The sequence below is a fragment of the Dasypus novemcinctus genome, chromosome 21 (genome assembly GCF_030445035.2).
Source record: "Dasypus novemcinctus isolate mDasNov1 chromosome 21, mDasNov1.1.hap2, whole genome shotgun sequence".
In the NCBI taxonomy this organism is placed as follows: Eukaryota; Metazoa; Chordata; class Mammalia; order Cingulata; family Dasypodidae; genus Dasypus; species Dasypus novemcinctus.
The window spans coordinates 23044601-23058989 of NC_080693.1; the positions used below are offsets into that span (position 1 = coordinate 23044601).

The 14389-nt window shown below is 45.2% G+C and overlaps 1 protein-coding gene across 1 annotated transcript in view; it reads right to left on the reverse strand.

The window, feature by feature from the left end:
- Window positions 1-14389, reverse strand: part of GLP2R (glucagon like peptide 2 receptor) — a 139229-nt gene that overhangs the window by 24866 nt on the left and 99974 nt on the right. The window contains exons 13-17 of the mRNA XM_058283482.2: window positions 13152-13258; window positions 11509-11662; window positions 9077-9242; window positions 8412-8472; window positions 7514-7583 (exon numbers count right to left, since the gene is read on the reverse strand). Of these exons, the coding sequence (XP_058139465.1) occupies window positions 7514-7583; window positions 8412-8472; window positions 9077-9242; window positions 11509-11662; window positions 13152-13258 (558 nt within the window). The remainder of the gene's footprint in view (window positions 1-7513; window positions 7584-8411; window positions 8473-9076; window positions 9243-11508; window positions 11663-13151; window positions 13259-14389) is intronic.

Genomic DNA, 14389 nt, shown 5'->3' on the forward strand with positions numbered 1-14389 from the left:
CTTGCTTTACTGGTTGGGCTAGTGGAAGCTTTACTTATTTTTATTGGAGGCAGAGGCAACTAGGATGTAGGAAAATCCAGTATTCCAATATGACTCAGCTATAAATATATAAATTAATTCAAGTAGAAAAGACTTGTATCCTAAAGGAGATAGAGGTTCCCCAATTTCTGTGTCTGGTGAAAGACCCAAAGAGCATCTGCTTCTTTGGGATTTAACATTCTGACCATTTCGGAAAGATAGGGAATTTTGTACTAACAGAGAAGCAGATTATAGATATGGAAATTGAGCATTTACACCAACCCAGATGCATCCTACCATTGGAGGATGGTGACAGAGCCCTATGTATGATAACTGAGGATGACCAGGGACGCAGGGTCTGGGATGGGAGACTCTACTTAGTCCCACTGTTCTGCTCACCATGTTGAGTTGGTTATTCCCCAGAAGTCTCTGCTCTGTGATCCAGCTCAATAGGACCCAGCTCAAATTTAGCCAAGATGAGGGAAGACTGTGCCCCAAATGCTACCAGTTCAATCATGACTATGAGATCACATTTTGGTACTTCTGTTTAACTAGAAAATATATAGGGTCAAGGAATTCTGTTTTAGAGTTGGGGTCATGTCTGCTCAGATTGGTGGAAAACTGCAACATGTGGTCATCTGACCAAACAAGGAGGGACATATTGCCCCAGTCATGAACTGATGAGTCTCAGAATGATAACTATGGGATTTTTTAATTCCTTGAGGGCAGGAACTATGGGGACATTCATGGCTGTGTTCCCCCAAATAACTAGCACCAGCTAAGCAGAGAGGTTTCTCCATAACTGTTAGATAAAAGTGCATGGGGGGGGAAGGGAGGGAAGAAGTGGATGTGGCTTAAGTGATTGGGCTGCCGTCTACCATATAAGAGGCCCAGGGTTTGATTCCCAGGGCCTCCTGGAGAAGGTGAGCTGTATTGAGTAGAGAGCTGGTCCACGTGGAGTGCTGGCCTGCACAGGAGAGCTGGCCCAGCAAGATGATGCAACAAAAACAGACACAGAGGAGAGACAATAAGAAACAGAGCAGACCAGGGAGCTGAGGTGACACAAGAGATTAAGCACCTCTCTCCCACTCCAGAAGGTCCCAGGATCGGTTCCTGATGCCATCTATAGAGAAGACAAGCAGACACAGAAGAACACACAGCAAATGGACACAGAAGGCAGACAACGGCCCGGGATGGGAGGAGATAAATAAATAATCTTTTTTTTAAGAAAAAGTGCATGCGGGAGAGGGCATAGCTCAGTGGTTAAGCACTGACTTCCCAGTATGCAGTTCTGAGTTCAATCCCCATAACCTCCTAAAAAAATTTTTTAAAAAGCACAGAGATTATGTCCAACAGTTAGAGCTATAATATAAAAATTAGATTAATGATAATTTCTATTATATTAGAATCATTATTTACATTTTTAAATGTTTGTTGCTATGCTTTCTATTTTTTATAATTGACTATATTAAATCTAAACTGGCCTTGCACTCTCTTTTAAAATTTGTAATTTCTTTCTATTTTTCTCTTTTACAATTTTACAACAGAGGACTTCTTTTTTCTTTAAGTTTTTTAAAATTTTATTTTATTTTTTATTTCTCTCCCTCCCCCTCCCCAGTTGTCAGTTCTCTGTGTCTATTTGCTACGTGTTCTTCTTTGTTCGCTTCTGTTGTTGTCAGTGGCACGGGAATCTGTGTTTTGTTTTTGTTGCATCATCTTGCTGTGTCAGCTCTGTGTGTGTGTGTGTGGTGCCATTCCTGGGCATGCTGCACTTTCTTTCACACTGGGCTGCTCTCCTTACGGGGCACACTCCTTGCGCATGGGGCTCCCCTACGCGGGGTCACTCCTGCGTGGCACAGCACTCCTTGCATGCATCAGCACTGCGCACGGGCCAGCTCCACACAGGTCAAGGAGGCCTGGGGTTTGAACCGCAGACCTCCCATGTGGTGGACGGACGCCCTAACCACTGGGCCAAGTCTGCTTCCCACAAAGGACTTCTTAACAGCTTTTTAAAAAAGTGCATGATGAAAAACGGACTTGGCCCAGTGGTTAGGGCGTCCGTCCACCACATGGGAGGTCCGCGGTTCAAACCCAGGGCCTCCTTGACCCGTGTGGAGCTGGCCCATGCGCAGTGCTGATGCGCGCAAGGAGTGCCAGGCCACGCAGGGGTGTCCCCCGCGTAGGGGAGCCCCATGCGCAAGGAGTGCGCCCCGTAAGGAGAGCCGCCCAGCGCGAAAAGAAAGTGCAGCATGCCCAGGAATGGCGCCGCCCACACTTCCTGTGCCACTGACGACAACAGAAGCGGACAAAGAAACAAGACGCAGCAAACAGACACAGAGAACAGACAACTGGGGGAGGGGGGGAATTAAATAAATAAATAAATCTTAAAAAAAAAAAAAGTGCATGAGAGAAAACGAATGCAATTCCAGATCTAGGTGGCAGAAAGTTCTGATTCAATCAGTCTGGGGTTGTGTCCAGGCTGGGTATGTTTTTTGTTTTTGTTAACTTCCCCAGGATTTTCTAATGTGCATCCACTATCTAGTCATGGTTTCTCAATCTCAGCACTACTGACATTTGAGGCTGGAGAACTCTTTGTTGTGAAGGGCTGTTCTGTACACTGTGGGATGTTTAAGGTCACCTCTGGTCTCTACAACCTAGATGCCTGTAGTATCCCCCTTGATGTGATTACCAAATACGACTTCAGACATTACCAAATGTCATGTCCCAAGGGGACAAAATTGCCCCCAGTTGAGAAATACTGGTCTATTCCAACTCTGGTTTTACAGATGAGGAAATGGAAGCCCAGAGAAGTCTACTAAATAACTTGACTAAATTAGCACACACCACAAGTTAGCTATGGAGCCCCGGCTTCTGACTTCCAGGCTGGTTCCTTCCACTAACTGTACAGCCTTTCTTTTCCCTCCCATGTCTGCTAGGACACATACATTCCACTCTCTTAGAAGCCCTGAAACCAGCGTGCAACATCAGAGACTCCCCAGAGCTAGGCAACCTGGTGAGAAACACCAGGAGGGATTTGGGGAACTGTGAGTTTCTCCATGTGACTACAGCATGGGTGCCTCTGGTTGGATGGGTAGGAAAGGGATTGCAAAGCTACTGCACTGAGGAGTTTGGAATCAAGACTGAGGGCAAGAGTAAGCTCTTAAAGTGTTCTAAGCAGAAGAGCAATATAAAATTTTCTCAAGAAAAGTCACTCGGGCTGCAATTCAGAGGATGGATTGGCAGGGGCAAGAATGAAGGAAGGGAAACCAAATAATAGGCACAAGGAATCCCTAGGGTTGATGAAGAGCTGTGCCCACAGGACTAAGGGGAAGGAGACAGCTTGGAGAGATCTTTAGAGGTAGACTCAACAAGATTTGATATCGAGTGGATGTGTAGGAGGAGAAGGGCAAAGCTAGGAGAACTCCCAGGTCTCCAGCTGGGCTGAGTGGTTAGATGGTGGTGGTATCATTCATTTGGTGGGGAGAGCAGGAGGAGGTGGGGGCTTGGATGGGACGATGAGGAGTCTACTTCAGATACTAGGGTCCTTTCTGTAGACCTGTCCACAGCTGGAGTTGTTGAAGCAATAACTTCCAAAGGAAGAAGATAGAGCATATTCTCTTGTCCCGGTAGGAGAGAATGTCATTTAAGGAACTAGGAAGCAGCAGAACTTAGTGATCCAGGAGGAACTAACCTGTGGTCAGTCAGTCACTGAAGACCAAAGCAGCAAGGTCCAGAGCAGTGGAGCTCAGCCCCGGCTGCCCAATAAAATCACTTGAGAGCTTTCGAAACTATAATTGCCTGGGTTCCACCCCTAGAATTTCTGATGCAATTTTGATCTGGGGTATGAGCCAAGCATCAATATATTTCTAAAGTTCATCAGATGTTTCTACCACACAGCCAGTTTTGAGAACTACTGGCGTGGATGAAGGGCTTCACGAACCACAATGTGCATCCGAAGCCTGGGATCCTGTTACAGCACAGGTTCTCAATCTGTAGATCTAGGACTGGACCTGAGAACTGATGAGCCTCAGGTAATGCGCATGCTGCTGGCTGGCCTGAGGACCACTCCTTCATAGCAAAGGGTATAGAAAAATGCTTTTCAACCCTGATTGCACATAATCCCCAGGCCACACACCTGATTGAACACAAATCACCAGGGATGGGACCCAGGAAAAGACATTTTTAAAGATTCTCAGTTGACTCCATGAACAACTAAGTCTGGGAACCACTGACGCCACCTCTTCAGGGTTACAAAGTGAATACCAGCACTCCAATCCTTGAGAGAGGCTGCTGCCTCCACCCTGTTCCATTCTACCTGGCCAGCGTGAATGTGCCTGGGCCCAGGAGGACCCATGTATTCCCTTGGGCCACAAGTGTTCCTGAAGCAGTTATCGATTCACATGGTGCCAGGATGCCTAGAACATGGGGCTCCCAGTGGTGGGAAACAGATTTTAAGCAGGTACTTGCAATGATGCATCACTTGGGGCTGTAGAAAAATCTGTACAGGATTGAGGAAGGACACAAAGAAGGGTAACTGTTTCTACTCATTAGGGGCTGGGTGGAGGGAATTCAGGTAAAGGGACATAGAGGGGTTGATGCTTGACCAAAGTATTGAAAGACTGGTCTTGGGTCACCAGGTGGATTAGACGGTGGATGGGGACAGTTTGAACCCAAGGAGGACCTGAAGGAAGACACTAACGCAACAAAGAGCCTGCAGTAGCCAGGACCCCAGACATGCAGGCTGGAGGCAATCAAGCTTTTCTGAGCAACAGCATAGTGATGAGTGTGAGCTGCCACCCAATCAGACCCTTTGGGCTGAGCTCCAGCTCCCCACCCCACCCCCAGGACTTTAGGCAAGGCAAGTCTCATTTTCTCAGTGTCCTCACCCATAAAATAAATATAATAGCAGCTACTTCCTGGGTTTGTTGGGAAGATGAATGGATGAATACACACAAAGCACTCAGGAAGGCGCCGGTATACAGGAGGCACTCAATCCATGTTACTCAGCAAGCTGGGAGGTGGGTGCTGGAAACGGCAGCTGCACAGTATAGCTGGGGAGGGTAGAGGATGGGTGAAGTGAGAGGTTGAGGCAGGTCTTTGTGGTATGTGCAATGAGACTTCAGCATGAGCATCTGTGCAGACAATGCAGGGGGCACGAATGAACTACCACACCGGCTAGACCTCTTGTGGGACAGAGGGCTCCAAGGGACTCTCTCCACTCAGTTGTCCTGCCATTTCTAGGAACAGTTTTCCCTCTAGGTCACATGAAGATCTTAGCAGAGAGTTGCCTCCTACCACTAACAAAGACTGGCATTCTAAAAACTAGCTTTTTTTCCCACAACCCCATAAATTCCTGGTTATTTATACACAATCATGAAAACAGAAAGCCCGGCAACCCCTTGGGGAAGAGGGTGGGCAGAGACCCAGCACCATGCTCAGTATCTGGTGGGACCCGGGGGTGATGTCTATGGTGGAGAAATTCCTGACTCCCTTGATAAAACGTGCTACCCCCTCCAAGCATGTATCCCTTGTGCCTTTCCTGAACTTCTCTGACAGATTTCATTCTTAGCAGTAGTAAGTTGAATCATGTACCCCAAGAAATGACATGCTCTTAATCTTAATCTATATTCCTGTAGATATGAACTCATGTGCAAATAAGACCTTTTGAAGATGTTATTTTAAGTTAAGATGTGGCTCAACTGAATCAGGGTGGGCCTTAATTCAGGTTACTGGATATGGTGGATTGAATTGTATACTCCAGTTTGGACATGTTGTCGGTATTTTGGTGGATGTGGAAATAACATCCCTTCAAAATGTTACTTCAGTTAAGGTATGGCCCAAATGAATCAGATTGGGCTTTAATCTGGATTACTAGAGTCTTTTATAAGCAGAATGAAATTCAGATGTGGAGAAAGTCACAGGAAGAAGCTAGAAACCAGAGGAGAAAGGAGAAGACACTGCCATGTGCATTGCCATGTAACATAAAAGCCAAGGATCTAAGGACCGCTGGCAGTCAATCCCAGAACGCCACCGCCTTCTAGGAAAAAGGACTGCCCTGCTGATGACTCAATTTTGGAATGCTCCTAGCCTCAAAACCATGAGCCAATAAATTCTCAATGTTTAAGCCAATACATTGTACACTACTTCTTTTAGCAGCCAGGAAACTAAAAGACTGGAGTCCTTTAAAGGCAGATGAAACTCAGACATAGAGAAAAGCCACAGAGAGGAAGCAGAAGCTGAAACTCATCAGAAACCAAAGAAGAGACACAAGGAGAGGAATATCACATGACTGGAGGCAAAGATGTAAGCCAAGGGAACCCCAGGACTGTGGCAAGCCAGCACCAGAATGCCACAGACTCTGGAAGAAAGCATGCCCATTGAGACCTTGATGTTGGACTTCTAGCCTTCAAAACCATGAGACAATAAATGCCTATTGGGAAGCGGATTTGGTTCAATGGATAGAGCATCCGCCTACCACATGGGAGGTCCAGGGTACAAACCCAGGTCCTCCTGACCCATGCGATAAGGTGGCCCACACACAGTGCAGATGCGCTCAAGGAATGCCGTGCCACGCACAGGTGTCCCCCACATAGGGGAGCCCCATGCGCAAGGAGTGCACCCCATAAGGAAAGCCACCCAGCACAAAAAAAGTGCAGCCTGCCCAGGGTAGCGCCGCACACACGGAGAGCTGACGTAGCAAGATGACGCAACAAAGAGAGTCACAGATTCCCAGTGCCGCTGACAAGAATACAAGTAGACACATAAGAACATATAGCGAATGTACACAGAAAGCAGACAACTTGGGGGGGGGGCGGGGGGGGAAGGGGAGAGAAATAATTTTAAGAAATCTTAAAAATAATAAATAAAAATAAATGCCTATTGTTTAAATCCACTGTGTGGTATTTGTCATAGCAGCTCTAGCAAATTAAGACGCACACTATTATTTAAGGGGCTTTATGACTCTGGACCAGGCAGTCCCTCCCCATCCCAAATATGCTGTGCCACAATGAATAAAGACCATTTCGTCCTCAAGATCACAGAGTAGCATCTATCTCCTAAGCCTAACCCTTATCGCAGCTTTCAGCTAATAGTGTTTGTTTTCCTCCTCTAAAAGAGGTCTCCTTAGTTTCTTCCTCCCTCCTGCTCATGGTGCTGAGATACAAACCTATAGTCCAGGTACTATCCCTGGGTTCCTCCATCACAGAGACCACCTGTATTCCCAGAGCCTTGTAGACATCCCAGCTACTCAATACGGGATCACTGAGCTGAGCCAATGATAGGTCTCTTTAAACATTTAAACAACCAGAGAGAAGGAGGTTAAGAGTGTGACTCTGAATTTAGTTCCTGAATAGAACAAGGAGAAGATCCTGTTCACATCTCAGCTTCTCTTTCTCAAGGGATCTGGCCCAGGTGCACTCTGAGCTGGGGAATTTGGGGGCACTATGCCCCACATCTGAGTTGAGAGAGGAAAGAGGGAGGATGGGATGGTCCTTACTGTTACACAAAGCAGGATGGGTCCTCGGATGATCCACCAGATTTTCATGTTCTTATTTTTCATCCAGCACCTAAGAGGAACAACCAGGCAGAAGACAATGACTTAAAAACAAGGTTGAATGTCAAAGTCTTATGCCCTCTGGAAGAATGATGCCCACACTCAAAGCCTTACTTTCTACCAATCATTTTCCTGAGAGTTGGGAGAGTGGGAAGAGGAATGAAATCACTTCCTGTTATTACCAGTAGTGTTGATTTTTCTCATTGTTAAATTGCTCTTTGATGTTAATAGCCTGGAGTATATCCTGCCACATTTTTCTCCACATTCATATAAACATATAAATACAATGTTTGTATATATTACATAAATTTTCGGAGGTTTGGGGTGGTAATTATTTGGAAGAAAAGAATGGGATCACATGATATACATTATTTGGCAACATGCTGTTGAAATCTGACCAGTATAAGTCAAGAGATATAGAACTAACTTTTTTTTAATAGCTTCATAATATTCCACAATACAGGTATACCATAATTTGTTTTGTGATTCCCATATTGATGAACATTCAGAGTTGTCTTTTTTATTTTGGTTTTGCTCTCCCATTCCACCTCCACCCTATAGTTAGCAATGCTGCAATAACCATTCCAGTACTTATATCCTTATATACCCAAGGCTGCTACTAACCTATACAATGCCTTGTGCTAGTTTACTTGTGTAACTAAATTAATAAACCAATTACTGTAAGTAGATCTTTGATTATTTTGTCTACATTCTTAAAGTTTGTATATAGCCATAATGGGAAGAGTAGATATTCTCTTTGGGAAATGGGGCATTTCCTTATATTTGAGCATATCTGGTAGCTGCTGGCTCATGGAAGTATAAAACTAGGTGAATTACCTACCCTTTGTTCTCCAGCTGTACACGGGCGACACACCAGGGTACTACAAACAACACAGGGTAACCTGGAAAGAAAACACAAGGAAATATAGTTAGAAGCTTCTTGGCCAAACCTGCGAGACTCTTACCCCAGCCCACTAAAATTTACAAAAACCCAAACACCTAGAATCATGGACTGAGAGAGCCAGAAAGTCCTAGGGCTTCACGGAGCTTGTCCATTATTTTAATGTCAGAGAAACCAGGACCCAGAGAGAAGAAGGGACTCCCCGTCACAGAACATCTTAGAGGTACATCTGAGGATACAGCAATGGCCTGGGTTATTTCATCTGACTCTTACAGATGAAATTCTCCAAAGGTTTATGGAGAAAGAGGTTCCAGACCTTGATACTCTTGACCATTTTTTTCAATTAAAAAAAAAAGCTCATCTTGAAGACTTAATTGGGGACAGAGTGGGAGGGAAAGCATCTGATTCTGCCAAAAATGTCAGTTCTTGACCGTGTGCACTGAGCTTACTGCATGTGCGTACATGCACACACACATCTCTTCGGAGCCTCTGGTCATTGAGGAATTATCTGTCCCAGTTGGGTCTCTGACTCAATCAACAGCTCCCTTGGGCTCCCACATTCCAATGGCCCCCAGGGGAGGAGGCTGGAAGTTCAGGTCACTCACCCCAACCCACCAGCATGAATTTTGGCCACAGTCGCCTTTCAGAAAGCACGGTGGGCTTCAGCAGAGTGTAGAGGTAGAGGCCTTCAACCAGCAGCCACGACTGATTAGCAACCACGAAGTAGTGCAGGAGAGCGTGGGCCAAGCGGCAGGACGTGGACCCCGACACCTGTGGGAGAGCAGCTAAGGGAGAGTCCAGGCTTTCCCAGCATCTGGCGCCTGAGTGAGCAGAAAAGGGCCTCTCCAGGCAGAGCCCCACCTTCTTTATCCCCCTCTTTCCTGGACCCATGTTGGCCATCTCAGGGAGATTAAACAAAAGTGGAGCGATTTCCTCACTAGCAACTGCTCTAAAGAAAATACTGAAGGGGATATTCTCTGACCTGAGTACAATTAAGCTAGACAGAAACCAATAACTAAAAGGTAACTTAAAAACTTCCGATGATTGGAAATTAGGAAACATACTTCTAAATAAACCAAGCATCAAAGAAGAAAGTATAAAGGAACTTAGGAGAAGTGGATTTGGCTCAACTGATAAGAGCATCCACCTACCACATGGGAGGTCCAGGGTTCAAACCCAGGGCCTCCTGACCCATGTGGTGAGCTGGCCCATGCACAGTGCTGACATGCACAAGAAGTGCCATGCCACGCAGGGGTGACCCCCGCATAGGGGAGCCCCATGCATAAGGAGTGTGCCCCATATGGAGAGCCACCCTGTCCGAAAAAAGTGCAGCCCGCCCAGGAGTGCTGCCGCACACACGGAGAGCTGATGCAGCAAGATGACGCAACAAAAAGAAACACAGATTCCCAGTGCCGCTGAAAAGAATGCAAACAGACACAGAAGAACACACAGCAAATGGACACAGAGAGCAGACAATGGGGGGTGCGGGGGGGGGATAAATAAAAATAAATAAATAAATCTTTTTAAAAAAAGGAACTTAGAAATTATTGTTGAAAGAAATCTAATAACAAAAATTACGTGTCAAAAGTTATGTAGCTAACGCCACGCCCAGAGTAAAAATTATAGCCTTAAATGAACCTATTAGAAAAGAATAGGGCTGAAAATCAATTATCTTAAGGATTCCATGTCAAAAAAAGTTTTTAAAAAGACAGCAAATTAAATCCAAAGAAAGTAGGTGGAAGGAATTAGTAAAGATAAAAGCAGAAATAAAGAGAGAGCATTTGATCAAGGGAATCAACAATGCCAAAAATTTGTCCTTGCAAAGTCCAATAAAATTGAGAAACCTCTGGCAAGGAGGAACAAATGGAAAAAAGAGAACAAAGGTACAAATAATCAATATCAGTAATGACCAAAGGAGCATCACTATGAAGCCAATAGACCTTAAAAAGATAATAAGACAATATCGAGAACAATATTATGCCAATAAATTTGAAAAATTAGATGAAATAGACAAAGTCCCAGAAAAACACAAGTTATTATAACTGACACAAGAAAAATTATGATTCATAATTCATCCACAATTCAGAGTCTTCCAGTAAAGAACACTCTGGGCCAAAATGGCTTCCCCGGTGTAATCTGCCAAACATTTAAGGAAGAAGTAATGCCAATCTTACAAAAAACCCTTCCATAGACTAGAAAAAGAGGAACAGTTTTCAAGTTGTTTTCTCAAGGTAGCACAAACGTGATACCCAAACTTGAAAAAGCCATTTCAAGAAAAGAAAATTACAGATCAATTTCTCTTATGAATATAGGTAAGAAATTGCTAAACAAAGAAGTATTAGTAAACTGAATGCAGTAATATAGGAGAAAGAACAATATATCTTAACAGATTTATTCTAGAATGCAAGGTTAGTTTAACATTTGAAAGTCTATAGCACTTTAACAGACTAAAGGAAAAACCATCTCAGTAGGTTCAGATTACAATGGGAAAAAAAGTTTGTTGCTTTAAAAAAAAATAGTAATAATAAAAAAGCATTTATCTGGTCTAACCCCTTCACTTAGAGACATAAAGCAGCTGCAGCAAATGCTTCCATTTTCCTTTTCCTGACACACTTCCCCATTTTTTGTTTTGTTTTTCATGTGGAAATGTATATACCACAAAATATCCCATTTTAACCATTCTTCATTTGTTGTCCGCTGTATGCTGTACTTGTACACTGAGTATCCAATATTACATTTACAATGTTGGGTTACCATCCTGACCATCTATTACCTAGACTTTTTCATGACTCCAAACGAACTCTGAACCTATTAAACAATAACTCCCCATTCTCCCTCTCCCTGGTCCCTGGTTAAGCTTCTAACCAACTCTCTGTCTCTATGAATTGTTGCTTTTTAAAGTCCCATGCTGCCCCTATAACCAGAAATAGAGGCAACCTTCATCTCCCGCTTCTACTCGCCAGCCCCACCCGCCTGCCCTCTGATGCCCAGTGCTGAGCCATCAGGTGGGATGGCCAGTGGGGAGGAGGAGAGTTACCTCTGACTGGTAGGCTATCCACTCGTCCTCACTGTTGGGCTTCTTGGAGTAAGAGCTGTGGAGGTTGATGTCCTTTATCAGCACAACCACGGCTTTCAGGATGAAAGCAGCAAACACGTTCACGTGGATATAGTTGCGTGTACAGTGGAGTTTCCTGTGCAGGGAGAAAACCAAGCACCGTCTCTCAGGAAAGAATGGCTGGGACCAGCCAGTCTGTGCCTGACGTGCCTGTGTCTCTATCACTACGGTCAGAGCTTCCGAGTGTGGGCGCCGGAGTCAGACTAACAGATCATGTGAGCTTACTTCTCTGCGCCTCATTTTCCTCATCTGTAAAATGGAATAATAGCAGCTAACACCTGTAGAACACACTCCACCTGCCATTTACATGTGGATGTCTTTATGCCTACTCCACAAGTAGGTACTATTATCACCCTGATTTTATAAATGACCAGGTGGTGGCAGAAGGGTTAAGTCACCTGTTCAACTCCTACAGCAACTAAGTGATAGAGCTGAGATTCAGACCCAGAAACTCTAAGGCCAGAGTATGTCTCTAGGAGGCTCTATTGCCACCGAGAGCAAGAGACTGCACGCACCTCAGAGGATGCAGGCGAAATAAATCAGTTAATGTGGGCAAAGTGCTCAGGGAGTACCTGGCACATCACAAATGCTGTATTTATCAGCTCATTACCTCTCCCTCTTCCCGCAGGCTCTTTATCCTACTGGCTGATATGAAACTGTACATCCTTCGTCTCCAGCTGAAAGGAATCTATTTTGCAACAAAAGCCCTACTTATACCCCTGGGCAGAACATATCCAGTCCTGCCTTGCTTAGGTTTAACATATATATGTTTTTAATTTCCAAAAAGGACTTGAGGCAGCTCTTTGTGTTTTATGATTTATGCATCCTTCTCCTGGCCAGACTGGGGGCTCTTCAGGGGCAGGGACTGGGCTTCCCATTTCCCAGCACTCGAGGCAAAACAGATGCTTGGTCATCTCAGGCTGAGCTGAAGCTACTTTCTACAGGGCCAGGCAGTTATTTCCTCCTGGCTTGGATCTGGGACTTATGGACAGCTGACAGGGACACAGGCTGTGAAATTCTCCCATAGCCCAAGAATTCCTCTCAAAATGGGGTAGATGACCAAGACACTGCTCCCGGGGCTGGAGAGCAGCGTGAGGGTTCAGACAAGCATGCAAATAATTGATAGCTAATCACATCCAGAGGGACCGAGATTAAATTCCCAGTTCTGCCACTCACACACTCTTGGGAGAAGTTGCTTAACCTCTTCTGTAAAAGCAATACCTCTTCTCAAATTAGAGTGAGAATGGGTGTGATTAGGGATTTACACCAGGGTAGGTCATCTAACCCAAAAGAGGCGGAGTCTCAGATCTAAGTCCCACCAGATCTAAGTCCCAGCTGCACTGCCAGCTGGCTCGGTGACTGGGGTGACCCCATGTCCCTTGCTGGACCGTCATACCCTTTGATAATATCTCCCCTTCATCTGGACTCTAGACTCCCTCAGATCCCTTCTGGCTCTGATGAGCCACGACATCGTCCAGTCCAATCTGCCACTGTTTTCCAAGGGTGGCCAGTGAGCAAACGATGCAGTTCGTGCCAAAACACGTGTTGGCAGAAGTTCCACTCACCGAAGAAACAGGAGGAGGCCGATGGCCAGAGAGAGAGAAGCCAGGGAGAGGGAGTGTCCCACGGTGTATATCCGCTGCAAAATCAACAGCAAGGCGAGCGTCCTCATCTGAACACAGAGGAAGAACAGACTGTGACCCCCAGGCCAGGGGGCCGTGGTCCCAGCCTTATGCCCAGGACCACCCGGGTCTAGCCATGGACAGAGCCATACCCTGGTCCCTCAACATGATTTGAGCCCTTTCCTTGCTGATCCCTGTTGGCACCCAAGGAGGGCAGCCTAGACTGTGTGCTGGTATAGCTCAGTGATCAAGGAGCCTTGATGAGCGAAGAGTCTACAGTGGGTCCCACCCCACCCCACCCCACCCCAGCTGAGCCCACAGTCCAGCACTGATGCACCAAAGAGTCATAACATCATACAGGAATTGTGCCCAGGAAAAGGGGTGCCTTGGGAATAAGGACAGGATCTCTGCTGGAATCTAGGGGTCCTCCTCTCTGGAGGATGGGACTAGATTTGTCTCTGAAAGTCTCCTTCCTAAAAATAACTTTTCATAGATGACCTCTTGGAAGGAGACCCAATGGAACATACTGGGGTATTTTCTCTGAGTCCCAGGATAACCTGTCCGTAAACAGAGGATAACTGCCTGGAAATTCTGGGTTATGATGTGTGGTTTTCCAGTGGAGCCCACACTCCAACTTAACCCATGTGTATCTCATGGCGAAGACTGTTTCTAAACGGCTTTTGTTCAAGAACCCACAGTAAATCCTTACCACCTGCTGAATTATGCTCCAACTTCTTTTTCTAGCTTTATTGAAGTTAGGTACAATAAGCTGCACATATTTCAAGTTTAAAATGTAAGGAGTTTTGACATGAATATTCCTAAGATATCACCACCACATTCAAGATAAGGAGCATTTCCATCACCTTCCAAAAGTTTCCTCATGATGTAATACATCTCCTCTTACTCCCCCCATGCCCAGACAACTACTGGCCTGTTTTCTGCCATTGGAGATTAGTTTCCATTTTATTTGTGAATAAGAGTACCTTATAATATGTACTCTTTTTTTGTCTGACTTAGAATAATTATTCTGAGAATCATCTGTGCTATAGAATACATCAATAGTTCATTCCTTTTTATTGCTAAGCAGTATCCCACTGTTTGGATATATCAATTTATGTATTCATTCACCTGTTGATGGACATTTGGGTTGTTTCTAGTATATCATTGTAAGACAAGCACAA